The sequence below is a fragment of the Lissotriton vulgaris genome, chromosome 4_1 (genome assembly GCF_964263255.1).
Source record: "Lissotriton vulgaris chromosome 4_1, aLisVul1.2, whole genome shotgun sequence".
NCBI lineage: Eukaryota > Metazoa > Chordata > Amphibia > Caudata > Salamandridae > Lissotriton > Lissotriton vulgaris.
Window position 1 is genome coordinate 1,068,087,329 of NC_141691.1, and position 15,733 is coordinate 1,068,103,061.

Below are 15,733 nucleotides of genomic sequence, written 5' to 3' on the forward strand. Positions count from 1 at the left end.
CTATGGGCCCGGATGAGCTTCCTATCTCGGTCCTAAAACAAAATAGTGAATGGTGGAGCAAAATCCTTTTTCCGGTGTTCAAATTTTGTTTTTCGTGCAAAACTGTTATCCCCTCTTGGAAGGGAAGTATATTGGTCCCCCTTTTCAAGAAGGGAGACCGGAATGCTCCACAAAACTACTGTCAAATTGCCCTTTTGGATGCAATAGGTAAAGTTTTTGCAAAGTGCCTTCTGAAGTTAATTAATTATTGGGTGGTCAAGGGTAATATATTACCCATTGAACAGACTGGGTTCCGGCAAAGGCATGGTACTATGGATAACTTAACGGCTTTACAAGTTATATCTGAAAAATACATTAAAGTCCGAGGAGGGAGAGTCTATGCAGCTTTTATAGACTTCTCCACAGCATTTGTCAAAGTAGACCGTCCTTTGCTGTGGAGGAAATTATCGGACCTTGGCATGCCGTCCACGCTTTTGGATCTAGTCCAGGATCTCCACTCTGATACCTGGTGTAGAGTCCTATTGGGAGGGGAAAGAGGTCTCTCTCAAGCTATCCCTTCTGCTAATGGATTAAAACAGGGTTGTTTATTGGCCCCATTATTATTTTCCATATACATATCTGATCTCCCCCAGACCTTGTCTTTAAGTGAGGGCATCGCTCCTGTACTAGGGGACAAACCTATTGTTTGTCTGCTATATGCAGACGATATATTAATATTGGACTTAACACCAAGAGGACTAAATAATCGTCTGCAGGCACTACATGTATACGCAGAGACCCATCACCTGAAGATAAATGTTTCAAAAAGTAAAGTTATGTGTATGATAGGAAGGAAAAAGCCGAAATATGGGAGTTTCACTTGGTCTGTAGGAGGACATAAGTTAGAAGTGGTAAAATCTTATGTCTTCCTGGGGAAAATAATATCTGGTAATTTAAGTGACAAGGTCCATATAGCAAATAACACTCGGAAGGCAATGGCACAAGGCAAAGGTTTAAGCTCTTTTTACAGATCTACAGGCCGAAGACACTTTGCTTATTTGTTAGAGGTCTTTCGTGCTAAAATCCCGGCCTCCCTACTCTATGGTATCGAATTACTTGAACTGGGAAAATTGGGTTTTCTAAACACCACGGAGGGCAAAATCTTGCGGTATCTATCTATGGTTAATACTGCCTGCACCGTGGCTGCTCTTAGGTTGGAATTTGGCCTGCGTAGTACTTGGGTCCAGGGCCTTGCTGGGATAGTAAGATGGGTTTCCAGTCTGGCAAACGGAGAACCTGGTACTCTGAGATATCTTCTACAAAAAGAACTCCTTGGAACCTTAAAAGAACATTCTCTAATTGTAAAGAACTTTAGAACTGCAGTTCATCTTTTGCAATTGGAAGAATCAGCACTTTTTACACTATCTGCATACTAGTTGAAGGCTACTCTAAAACTGGCTATATGGAAATTAAGTTTTGGGATGGACAGGGAAGCCCTTATTCTAAAGAGAGGTGCTTCTCCTGCCATTGATTCCTGCCTAATTAGGAACATTCAACCTTATGTTTCCTGGAATCTCCCTCACGGTGTACGACGCTTTTGGTTCCTATTGAGGCAGGATCTTCTTCCTCTGAATAATCTATTGTCCAGATGGTATGGTTCTTCAGCAATGAGTAATCCTTGCAATAATTTAACCCAGGATATTACTCATGTACTGTTCGTATGCCCGGCTCTACTGTTATATTGGCGTAAGTGGCTGAGACCAATTTGTTTAAAATTAAGTATCTTGACTGCCACTGCATTCATAGATGCCATTTGTAATCCGCCTAATGAAATGTTCTGTCACAAATTTTTTTACTTTTTTAAAAGCTTTTTAGATATATATTAGAGGTGCACGAAATGTTCTCATCGATTTTGTACCTTTCTTCTAATTGAATGTAAATGTATATTTTTCATCTGTTATTCTTTTATGTGGATCTCTTCTGAGTTCCAAAATCATAAATAAAATTGAATTGAATTGAATTGCTAGAATGCACCTGTAACACACTTAACTGTCAGGCTATTTTAACTAATGTCAGCAGTTCTGTAACTCCTCCCACTCTGCTGACTAATTGATTGTCATGTATCCTTATATGTAACTAGCTATTTGTGTGTACACTTGTACTGTCTCTTTTTGAACCTCCATGTTTACACTGCACCTATCACAGTATAAAAGGCCCATGGTTTCTGTACTCCATGTGCTGCCTCATACATTGCCTGAGGGTGATGTATCGATATAGTTCCACTCATGAGTCCTAATAAACTATTTCTTTGATATTACAGCTTCCGTGCAAATCTGTATTTTGTCAGTCTAAAGGACCAGTGCGCAAAGAAGGGCGCACCCCTGCACCAGCGAGCCTCTGAAAAGGCTCACCCCCACAGATCGAGGTTTAATTGAGTTTGAAGAATATATGTACTTAAAGGTTGATCATCCCACCATTGCAATTATATTCTTTCTACTCCAAGTGAATAAATCAACAAACAATCCACCGGGAAGACCGATAGTAGGTTATATTGGTTCTCTCCTGGAAAAAACATCTCAATTCATTGACATCTTCTTAATGGATTAAGTCACATCTTTACCATCTTATCTGAGCTATACAATGGATTTCCTCAACAAAATACCAAAAATCCCATGGAAAGAAGGTCTCATCATGGCAACAATAGATGTGACATCTTTATACAATTAAATTCTCCACGCAGATGGAATATCGGCCGTCAAACACTTCTTACAAGCATGATCTATAAGTTATCTGCAACACTCAGATATGTTGTTGGAAATGTTAACGTATTGTTTAACCCACAATATATTTCCCTTTAAGCGAGACCTCTTCTGACAAAGACAGAGGACAGCAATGGGTACATATTTCGCGCCCACCTATGCTAACTTGCTAATGGCAGTATGGGAAGCTGATTTTATGAGGGCTCAAGATAAATCAAACATTAAAATCTGGAAAAGATTTATTGACAACCTCTTTGTAATATGGGAGGGAAATCACACATATCCTGAAACCTTCATAAAATCATATAACAACAAATACAGTTTATCATTTACATCCACAATCAGTGAATCCAATGTCATCTTCTTAGATGTCGAAGTCTTTATCAAAAATCAAAAGCTCTACACAAAGAGGGCACAGAAAACCTACCTCGTGCAACAGTATTCTCCACGCAAATAGTGGACACCCAAAGGACTTAAAGTGAAGCATACCGTATGGAGAGATGCACAGAGCAAAAAGAAACTGCTCAGAAGCCTCTCACGTTGAACTTCAGTTGGATGAAATAAGTAACTGCTTCCTTGAAAGAGGTTATACAATATAGGTTTTTAAGATAGCAAAAACTAAACTTAGACTAAAACAGGGAAAAGATCTTTTAACACCACAACAAAAAGTTCCAGAAGGAAACAACGAAGAAGATGAGATAAAGCGGCTCATCATAGATTTTAACAATGAAAAAAGAGCTAAAAGAAATTATACAGAGAAATTAGAAAATATTGACCCTAGATGAGGCCTTAAATAGAACACTGTCCCCAAATCCAAGTATTACATACAGTCAAAACAGCCTCCCTGGGAGAAATCCAGACACAAAGCCTTTTAGAAATTAAGCAACCAACTACATCATCTTGCCTAAACACTCCACGTTTCTGGAGATGCTCAAAATGTAGAGCCTGCGAACATGGCCAAAATTAATTATTGTACTAACAAAAATGGGAAAATTGCGCCTTTTTAAGATCACATAACCTGTGAGTCAAAATATGTGGTGAATATTTTAGAATGCCCTTGCAGGAGGCAGTTTGTAGGGCTTACGATAAGCAAATTGAAACTAAGAATTTTTCAACACCTGCTGGCCATCAAAAATAAAGACTTTTCCTACCCGATTGCTAAACACTATTTTGATTTTCATTCGAGTGATAGCCAACAACTAAAATACTTTGGCATAAAAATTGTGAAGCAAAAAGAAAGAGGAGGTGACAGAACTTTGAACATAAGACGAACAGAATCTCAACTCATCTTAGCCATGGGCACTAAAAATCCGTTTGGACATAATCTGGATGCAGAATTACACATACACTTGTAGAAATCTACACCTACGCTACAAACAAGAACTTTGGGATGGCAATATGCATTCCCTTCATACTCTGGAGGCATAGTTTCTGTCACTCACAGCTTCACAATAAGTAAAAAGGGATAAAATGAGACGAAGAGGAAATATAACACTGATATGATGTAGATAAATGTTCCTTTTAATGAGATTGACTGAGATTCAGATAACACCTGCACTAGTTTTGGAATTGTTTGGGGGAATGTTAAGATAGAAAACTCTGATGAAATTCGACAACATGAAGTGTTTTAAAAAAGAATTAGTAAGTATTACAATCATGGAATGACATAGGATTCAATCAATATGTACTTTACTTTTAATTGAAATAAAAAGAGAATGTTTTTATCATCCTCACCTATATCAAATGCCTAAATGCACAGGTCACTTTATGATAAGGAAATTCTTCCATGAATTGACAGATGTATATATATGACATAGGATTCAAAAATACATACTTTACTTTTAATTGAATTAAAAAGAGAGTGTTTCTATTATCCTTACTTATATCAAATGCATAAATGCACAGGTCACTTTATGATACAGAAATTCTTCCATGAATTGACATATGTATATAAATCTTAAAGTCTTCTAATCTGATGTTAACTTACTCAGATGAAGGAATCTTCCTCCCCCTCTACTGAAAAAAAACATCATTAATATTAAGACCCATATGATTTTCTTAGGACCTTTTAACCTTACGGTATAAATTATTTTATTAAGTAAATCATTAATCAAATCCTTGTCATAAAATGAGAAATGTATTCACCTGCACTTTCTAAAGTAAACTGCATGCACTTTACAAGTGACTTGTCAAAACGGCCGACCGAATTTTCCACTGTTTACCTATGAGGATTAAGAGTCTTGTAGCTGAATTGTAACAGAAAGCGATGAGGGATTAAAACACTTGAGCGCTTTAAATGACGCTCTAGATAAAGGGACTCTATGGGCCAGTAGAAGGCTGGGAGACGAAATGTGCAGACCGTCCATAACCTTTTTAATTGCACTATGGGGTGTTAAATAAACACTTAAAAGAATACCTGCTCTATATAGTGCTGTGAATTTTTATGCCGTGTGGAGGAGCAAAGATCGTACGACATATATCCTACAGTTATGGCCGGCTCCCGCTCTGACACATGCGTAGAAGGCAACAGTAGAGCTTAAGACCCAGCAGCTCCCGAGGAGAGACACTTTGCGCTCTTGCTCCGGTACAACTTAGTTCACTTCCAGGGTTCAGTCCTGCACGTCCGGGTCATCCCGGCTCCTCCCAGCTTCACCCTGTCTTTTCAGCGTCCTGCTTCTCAACGTTCTGGCTCCTGATTCTGCGATTGCGCTGGATCCCCTACTATTGTGTCCGGCTCCTGTCCTCTGGAGAGTCTTCTTGGCTTTCTCGCCTTCAATGCGGTAGGAGCCAAAACCCTGGGAGATTTCCTGTTTTATGGAAAGCATAGCACTAGTACAAGTTGCATAGCTTTATATACCATACAGCGCTTGCTCGCTGTTTCCTGTTTGTCCTATAGTACTGCCCGCATACTTATCGGATTTAAGCCCCAAGCTCATGGAGATCTGATTTTCTTTTGTTATTTTACATTAATTGCTGAAGAAAGAAAGGAATAGTTTGATACCCTGCTGTTAAAGTGTATACAATTTTGGGCATGTCAGAGAACCAGAAAGCTGTTATTGCTTATGTTTAAGGTGGGTTTCAGTGACGCATTACTTCAATGCCTATCCTATAAGGGTACCTAAAACTATCTAAAATACGCTTCTCTGTCTTTCCTTCTATCCAGATATCTACACACTATTGCTTACTCCATCCACCAAAACACACAGAAGAAGGGAGTTTTTCAGGTAGATACTAGTTGGATTAGAAAATAGTGGTACTCGTAGGGACATGACACTGTGTATACTTAACTCTTCTCTTGTTTCTATTTTCCACTGAGACTTCTTTGCTTGACTGCCTCTGTGCCAGGTTGTGGTGCGGCGTGGAACCCTATTGTTTTCCTCCTTGTTTTTGCTCCCTTCTTCCCCGAGTTACAGTTAGTACTTTGACTAAGTTGGGTACAATGATGATCAGGGGAAGTTGAGGATCTTTTCACTATTTGCATGACGTTCTTTCAGAAACATAAGTAAATCTGACATATATATATTTAAAAAGAAGTTGGGAAAGGCATTGCGTGAGGAAAGGCTTTGCGTGGTAAAGGCATGTGTTGTAAATGCATTTGTTGCAATGTCATACAAACACATGGAAGAGCTAGGTGCGAAGTCTGTAGTCAGGAAAGAGCTCCGAACAGCTCACTGGTTTGCCATTTTGGTACATGGAACTCAAGAATCGATTGTATACCAGACTATGTCTTGAGAACTGAGAGTGGAAAGCCTTAGAATGCATTAAGATTGTCTAGAGCATCATGACTTCCTAAAAGAGAGAATGTGGCTTAAACTGAAAACGACAGAAGACTTGCCTGTCTGATGCACTTAAGAATACCTTTCCTTGTAGGAAGTGGAGTGAGATGTGCAATTCCTGTCTTGTATTCCTTCTCTAGCACTTTTCTCCACATGTGGTTATTCAAGAAGAGCTAAAAGGGACCACATCCTGACAAAGAACCCTGCCTGACCCTGTGGAACTTCTCCCAGAGGCTGAAAGGTGCAGCCATATGTAAGACAAAGGAAGCTACTACCTGCCTTGAGGCATTGCAGAGGGTCAGCTAGAGCCAGACACTAGTCCTCCTTGACCTCTTGAGACTAGAGGGTGCAGAAAACCCTGTGTACCGACTCAGCTGTTACCCGACTAGGAAAATTCCAGTGCACTGGCAGGAAATGGGCATTTGCTTTTGGACCTGAAGGCTTATTAGTGGTAAGCCTCTTGCAACTGGAAAACATGTCTGCTGCACAGTGTTGCACGCATGCAAAGCTGGAAAAGAAAGGATGAAGTTTCTAGCAGTAGCACTGCTACTGGCGAAACAACAAGTAGCCATCAGGTGAGGCAGTAAAAGGCCCCCTAGATTCAAGGACTGGCTAATGGAGATGTCATATTGGAGGGAAACAATGGAGATGTATGCGGAGGAACTACCGCCATCATCGAGGCTCCGAGATTTCGGGGAACCGCTTAAATAATATCTTGGCAACACATGGAGATGATTAATAAATAAGAATAAGTAGCAATATGCAAATAAAAAAGATGTTGTCTTGTAGCCTCTATTCTTTGTGAGCCATTAAGTAAACGATGCCGAGCTTTAGGTTTCCTATTCATGTATAAAGTAATGAAATACCTATTGTCAAATGCTGGACTTTATACCCAAGATGATAAGTGCCTTATTATGATAATAAGTGGAGATGGTAAATCTACTGTTAGAAATGATTGCATGAAACGAAAGTATTTTCTCATTGTACATGTTAAGATCACATATACCATGATGTGTACCTTGTAGATGAAACAATACTACAAAGTGTGTGAACTGTACTATTGACCAGACGAAATAAACAAAATTAAAAAAAGTTGGAAAAGAAAGGAGAAATTAAAACATTTCTCCTCTTTACGCCTCGTTTCAGATGGCAGTAACTTGTGGAGCTAAACCCTGTCTACAATTGTTTTTAGATAGGGTTCTGCATCAAAAGCCATTTGTGGTTGCATGGGAATGCGCATGCACCACCCATGTAACGCATCCTTGGCGCTAAGAACGCAAAGCAGTGCTTTGCGGTGCTTTGTGTAACTTGTAGGGTACTTTCCAAAAGGAAACAGGTTTTGCGCAAGAAAGTTCATTGGTAAAAATACATTTTGTGCTGGTTAGAGTCACTTTTGTGACGCTAACCCAGTCCAAAATTTTGAAAATCGACCCCTTTCTATCCAATTCGCAGCGAGTTTCAATCTAGTGCAGAGGAAGAATTCTTAACAGGATATGATATAGGACAATATCACGCCTTCAACTGCAATCCCAAGTAATGGGGTAGTTAAGCCTGAAAACCCAAATGATTGCATCCTGCTAGTTCTATCAAACAAATTAGCATGGAAAGAAGCACGTAGGATATGTTGTGTGAGTACTGCACAACACTCTTTACACCACAGGTCAAATCCACTTTTGATTGCTAAAAGAATGTGACCCTGCTTTCGTAATGAATTATGATGGATGCAAAAGTAACATAATGAAGCAGAACTCCTTAGTGTGGAGGAGATGGTCAGGCATGTCCATGCCGACTCCAGGGTCTTTCCAATGTGGTATGGCAACGGAAAGATTTGATTTGCCTTAGGGATGTGGCTACGGTTGGAAATGCTACAAGTATGGGTAAGGCTTTGTGTGTGTGGACCCATGGCAGGTATTTAAGATGAATAAGAACATGTCTTTACAGCATAAAGGAAGATTGTGTGGTTATTGAAGTAACATCGAAGGACTCAGGGAAGCAGTGGAGGTAACTGGGAGCCCATCTTTTAAGGAGATAGGGAAGTAAATCTGTCGCAGAGGCCGGGGTTTGAAATTCATCAGTGATGCATCATACTAATGCTTGAAGGGAAGTAAAACAAGTCAAGCGTTGGAAAATAAGGAAATTACTTGAGTTATTTCAGGTTTCGGAATGGCAAAGTATTACAAGTAGCAGTATAGAATTTCGCAACATGATCCCATGCTCGAGAGGAGATTGTGATATGTGATTTTATAAAACATATGGCTAGGTTTAAACTGGAAAGGCACGGGGAGCAAAAAAAACGATGGATTTAGGATCTCTAAACGTTTGACATTGTTCAACATTCTGTCCATCAATTGTTCTTTTTGCATTTGTCACCCCAAGTATGCCCAGACGTGGGTCCTGTGCTCTCCATGCCACTGGAGTCAAGCTAGCCTGACTGATGAGGGTTGAAACTCCGAAACCAGTCCTAGGATGCTTGTTTTCCAGTCCAGGGAGAACCTGGGCTGGCAGTTTGGGCTGGACTGTTCCCATGGGAAACACAGTCAAGACTGATTTGCATATGGCTGGGTTTAAACTGGAATGGCATGGGGAGCAAAAACACGATGGATTTAGGCCCAGATCTCTGTACGGGGGTGAATGTATGACATTGTTCTGCATTCTGTCCACCAATTGTTATTTTTGCATGTGTGATTTTATAACAGCATATGTAAGTACAGATAAAAATCAATGTATAAACTGTAAATTTGTCATCCTTCCAGAGAAACGTGTTCAGCTTTGGGCGTTTTAACAGATCAAATGAGATGCTGATGTACTTGCATCACGCCGTTATTGTTTGAAAAAATATGCTAAGAGTTACCTGCCAAGGAGCAGTACATTTATTTGTACAGACAATAAACGGCCTCCACAACGCTATGCGTTTAAACATAGGACTGAAGAGCTCCGCCTTCTCTACATTTGTGCCACAGTGACCGGGGTTAAAGCCAGGTTAGCATTTTACTCTCTCGGTTTCAGGCAGTGCTTGAAAAACAAGGGCGTAGCTTCAGGAGGGATGTGTGCGGTATTACACCCCTATATTAAATGTATTTTCTGGTCAAATGTTGGGTACAGGTGCTTTCATTCGGGTATGGTGAGATGTCTGTCAGATTTCACCAGCAATATTTTACATACAAACAAAAAGCACACAAACTCTCTCCCTCTCTCTTTAGGCGGTCTTCAAAAATGTCCTTATTTTTACCAAATATGGTGCTTTCTCTCACTTAATACCCCATGCCTACTTGCATTTCGTTCCCTTTCCACAAACCTTAGACCCCCTCCTGAGCCCTTACTTGTATATTTTATTACAACATTTTATGCGGCGTAAATTTTGGAAAATCTAAAACGCCCCCCTCTCACTGACCAAGCTACGCCCAAGTGGAAAAAGGAACACCCCTTTACACTTTACACCCCCTAGGCTTAATGACTGGCTCGAATGCACGATGTCGAAATTGATGACAAATAAACAATACAAACCTTGCTGTCAATCTCGCTGCTCCCGAGAGCAGCCTGGATCACGTAGAGCAGTGCATCAGTAAGCCCGTCACACTCCCGCATCCTTCGGCGGGCCTCCTCTCCAGCAGAGCTGACGTTTCTGCAACAGAAGAGCGAGAGGTCATCTCCGCGCCATATTTCTCGTTTAAGTCTGCTGAGCAGCACTGTATACACTTAATAACTCGCTTCATAATTGCTGCTGCGCCGGCAGAAGATGGGATTCTCCTGCCAGAGTCATTTGCCTGAGTACAGCGACTGCAGCTGCATCGCCGATGTTTGAGATTTAAGGAGACTATATCTTGTGCCACAAAAACATCCTTCAATTCTACTGCAGTGGGTATCTTCACAGGAATATTTTCTACTGACTTTAGATATTTGTTTTATTATTGAAAAACGGTTGTATCCTAATGCAGAGGCCCTCTACCCACATTCTGTGTATATTTATTAAGGCAATAGAGACCTGAGTAAAGGCACGTGGTTTCATAATTACTAGCCACAACTCTTCCTGGCCAAGTCATGGTAATCGGTAAGCATCATTGTCCTCTTCTGAAAGTGTTAATATAGCATTGTAGCCTGCTGCTGAGAGCTAACATGGTTGCTAACGGCCTTCTTCTTGAGTTATGGGCCTGGGGCGTGGGCTATGACAACTGTTAAAGCCTGAGGCAGAACTGAGGGTAGAATGGTCTTCACAGGGAGAAACAGTACGACAAGCACTCGAATACTGAAGCAAACCAGTTCAGTTCAGTACATAATCTTTATTCGAACTCCAAAAGTTCATAAAAGCACATACACAATTTACACAGTTATTATAAAATCCAAATAAAACTAATTAAGTCATAGAAACATCAAGCAAGTTTTACAGATTATTAATATTCAGAGAAAAATTCAGGGATTGTCCATCATTTTGCGGGCTCGGACGGCAGTTCTCAAAAAAGTGCTAGTGTGATAAATTATTTCTTCATTATCCAAGGAAAGCAGCAGTTGATAGGATTCCCCCAAAGTAATTAGTCTATATTTTTTTAAAAAGGGAGTTAAAAACCATTTTACATATTTTAGATAAAATTTACAAACAAAGAAAAAGTGCAAATCAGTTTGTGTGCTAACCCCGTGGCAAGGACATCTTATATTGTCAGAAATAGGCCAATAGCCCAGCGGAAAATTTAGCAAGAATCTAACAGTTCCAGCCCTCAGTCGAAACAGAAGACTTCTTTCCCAATTTATCATTGTCAGAGTTAGATATAATAACAAAGGATATCTATATGATTCCCTGCCCATGTAAGTAAGGACTGTGGTTTTCTTAGATTCTTCCCTTACTCTGTCTGTTATAAAGTGCATAAAGTGCTTTCTTCAGGTCATTTTTATGTATCAAGTTAACTTTACTTGGGTCGATGACGATGCTACCTTTGTCAATACTACACAAACTTTTATAAACCCCCGAAAGCCAGGGAATCTTCATTCCTCTTTCACATTTTAGACAATCAGTTATAATTTTGTGGGTCAGGGTAGCTGATTTATTCCTCCAGACAGAGTGCCAAAATAACGTGGGTCGAGCACTGATAAAATCAGATAAAAAATGTAAATTTAGTTCCTTGTAGCAGATGTATTGGGAGGCGGAAATCGGCGCTCCCAGCAGCTTTCTACAGAACCGATTTTCCTCCTGCTGGATACACTGGTTCTTCGCCAGACCCCATACCTCTGTCCCATAGGTAGCTACGGGGATTGTAATTTAAAAAATCTTTGTAATTTCTTATATAGCACCTATTTTCTTAGGTCTGGGGATACTTAAAATGGAGTTGATGGCCTTTGAGAATTTGCTCTTGGAGTGGGCCAAAGATCACCCCAAAATATGGGAAATTGTGAGTAGATGTAAGCCTGTCGTTCCCTACCAATATAGAGTTAAGCTGACGTTTCCCTGGTCCACATGACATGATGAATGACTTTTTAAAATTCACCCGTAAATCCAATCCATCCATGTATTTAGTAAAACCTTTGACTAGGGTACACAGGGAGTTTGGGGTGCGGCCCATTAGGACCGCATCATCAGCGTAGAGAAGTACGGGCAGCAACTTGCCATTAATTTTAGGGACATCTGGAGTAGACTGTTCCAGATAGTTACTCAATCCATTGATATAAATAAAAATAAAGCAGGGGTGCTAAAACGTACCCCTGTCTTACTCCCCTTCCTACCTTAATTGGTCCTGATAATTCCCCTCCCATTCCTATCCTGTCTCGCGCCTTAAGATCAGTGTGTCGGAATGCTAAAAAATGGACCAATAAATGGTCCAAACCATAACTCAATAAAATAGACCAAAGTTTGGACCTGTTAACTAAATCAAAAGCGGATGACAGGTCCATAAACGCTAAATAAATAGGGGTGGAACGAGCAGTATTATATTTATTAATAACCAAATTAAGATTTAAACATTGTTCAACTGTGCCAACTCTATTTCTAAAACCCAGTTGGCACGGGGATAAAATGCCACTTTCCTCTGTCCAATCTAAAATCCTGTTGTAAATAACACAGCCCAGAATCTTTAGGGTGTTATTGAGTAAGGAGATTGGTCTGTAATTAACAGGATCCGATCTGTCACCCTTTTTGTATATTGGGACGATTACACTCATTGCCCATGTATCAGGCATGGGTGCTTGGGGTACACTGTTAAAAACATTCACAAGGACTGGGGCCCATAGTGCCGGTTTCCATTTTATAATATCTATAGGTAACCCATCAGGTCCTGCAGCCTTGTTTCCAGGGCTCTGTGTGATCGCCTCTTCTACCTCCGCCAATGTTATCTGTAAAATACCAAGGTGGCCCTGCACACAATGATCCGAGCTGTGTGATGGCAAGGCATAGATTTTAGAAAAGTGGTTTTCCCAAGAACTGGCAGTGAAAGTGCAACTGACAGGTGTTAACTGTTGGCCCATATTACGCAAGTCTCTTACTGCGGACCAAAATATATTACCAGACTTCACCCCTGCTGTTTCTACGAGGGCTTCCCATCGATCACTCAGAAGGATGCCCTTTTGCTCGTTTATTGTAGTTTTATAGCCTTTCCTAGCTGCACTGACATCTGCCCTACTTCTTGGTTTAGCTGTTAGGACCTTACACAATTTCTTATTGGCCTCAGAGCAGTTGTGGTCAAACCATCTTGGGTCTTTTTGACCCTGGGAGAGTGGCACTGATAGAAGGGATCTAATCACGGAGCATATTTTAATAAAATCCTGAATTACATTGGGACATGGTGCTGTCGTCAATAGACATGAATTAATTAGAGTCTGGTGCCCTGTTAATAGGGACTCAGTTATTTCCCCACTGTCTATCCCCTTCCACTTTAATCTTAATTTGTCAGTTGAAGGGGTTATGTCCCTCGCCCCTTGAACAGTAACATACACGGGCCGTGGGGTTAATCTTAAGGTCACTGTCAGAGGGTTGTGATCCCCAAAATCTGTTGTAAGAACCCCTTTGGCCGATAGGTGGTCCGCCAGGCAGGGGGAGACAAAAATGAAATCAATGGTTGAAGCACTATCCCTGCCTCTATATGTCAGCACCAGCTCGGTTGTAGTAGGTGAGCCTAAATCCATTGCATTACTGAGAATGTATTCACTAAGAAAAGAGTTTAGTTCTAGTCCCCTCCACACGGCTGGATCCGCCTCTCGTATGCCTGTGTTTCAGGTGTCTATTGGGAGCTTGGCATTAAAATCCCCCCCCAGAAGGATTCCCATGCCTTCGCCTGAGCCTTGAATTTTCTCTAATTTAGAAATAAATTTAAAATGCGCAATGAAATTCTTATTTGGAGTAGAATAAAAATCATTATTATAAAAATGTATTAGATAAAAAGGGACTCGACGCTTGTGTTCTATTACTTGTATATTAGGGTTATTTGTATTTTTTGTCTTGAAACTCCCACCAGCTGCTATACTGATCCCAATAAATAGGCCCCCTGCTGCACGGCCAAAATTTGGCTTGGGCGCCACTACGCTAAAGAAGTGGAATCCTTCTATATAAAACTCATGAGTGGCCCATGTTTTTTGAAACATTATTATATCCTGGGAGGATAAGTAGCCACTCTGTATCGGCGAGACTTGGCTCAAGGCCGGCTACATTCCAGCTTAGAATTCTAAGGTCAGAGTCCTTATTACTTCTATTATTGTTCCTAGGAACCTTGACTATTGGCCCACCACCAGTTTTAACATGGCTAGTGCCATCCTCTGCCTGCCCATTATGATCAGTAAAAATGGATGACTGCATATTGCATGTTTGCAGGGGTTCCTGTTCCTTGCTAATGGCAGGTAAATCGATACCTAAAGGGTCCCTTGATATGTTTTCATTTACCATCCTATCTAGCAGTCAGTCTTGTGCGTCTAGATTGGAAAAAGCTAAATCAACTCGGTTAAATGTGGGCACATTGTACTCATACCTCCCCTGATTGTGAGTACTAATTTGTGGTTGGCATCTATACATAGGTAAAAGATGGGGGGTCCGATAGAAGAAACCGAGAGGTAGAATATGTATCCCTTCCCTGCCCATGTGCCTTGTCCCTGCTCTCTCCAAGATATTTTGTACCACCTCTATTGAGCCAAAATTCAGTATTATGGAATCACCTCTGGTAGATTTAATCGATCTACCTATCCATGGGACCCCACTGGCCATTTTAAAGTCCTGAAACAAATAGCTGCCCAGTCCCGTCTTAGTGTCCAATAGGTAAGGTGCCCTATTTCTTAGAGGGCTCCAATGTTCACTGTGTTGGGAGCTAAAGGTGGTACATTGGAAATAACAATGATATAGGGTCATTAAGATAATCCTTGCTATGAGAAGTTGGTACAATAATTGAACTATCCCCAGTCAGGCTCCTGTTGTTCCCCTCACTTGATGTTCCCCACCTTTGATTAGGATTTACAATAGATGGCTGATTAAGGACGGGTGCCAAGCATGCACTAGGCCCCCCTGATGCTACCAAAATTCCATTTCATAACTGGCTAGGCTGGCTCGATAGTTTTTGTTCGATAATATTTAATCTTATATTGTTATTGGCAAGTTTGTTTAGCAGTGGATTTAACAATACCGCAAATTTGTCTACTAGCTTGGATAATGACACATCTCCTAAGTCAATTTGGGGCTGCTTGCAGGGGCACTGGCATCCAGAGGTACTTGAATCAGAGGGGCTGATGACAGTTACCTCATCAATAGGGCCTGTCTTCCGACGGGCAAAGCATTTTGTTTTAGCTGCTTTGTTAGTTTGTTGGGTTGTAGCGGGTAAATCCCTCGCCTTCCTTTTCCGTGTGTATTCAAAACTGTATTTCCCCCACCCTGTAACTGGCGTGTAGATCGTGTGACGATTTGGGGTGGGGTGGGAGGGGCGAGGGGGTCGTTCCTACGGATATAATTAGTGGTTCTATGACTGCCATCTCGGGCTCAGAGGGCCCAACAGCTGGATGGTGAGTACTAATTAGGCTGCATTCATTTTGTTTTTGTGAGTTACAAGAGGGACCGCCTAAGGATGTTTCAATGGGAACACAACGTCTCTCCATTGATAATCTTTTTTGCGTGAACTCAATCTCTTTATTTAGGAATGATTCAGCCCGGATAAAAAAGGCATCAAGGGTACCCACAGCCCCGTTACCCCCAACCCCATTGTGGGTACTCATAATTCAGCAATGAGGTGATAGGCAGAAAAGCTGAATATTAGTATAGCTTAC

General features: G+C 40.9%; 1 protein-coding gene across 1 annotated transcript in view; it reads right to left on the reverse strand.

Annotated features, from left to right (window-relative positions):
- CTNND2 (catenin delta 2) overlaps window positions 1-15,733 on the reverse strand; it is a 3,070,130-nt gene that overhangs the window by 751,010 nt on the left and 2,303,387 nt on the right. Inside the window, exon 15 of the mRNA XM_086965298.1 lies at window positions 10,019-10,136. Coding sequence (XP_086821424.1) covers window positions 10,019-10,136 — 118 coding nt within the window. The remainder of the gene's footprint in view (window positions 1-10,018; window positions 10,137-15,733) is intronic.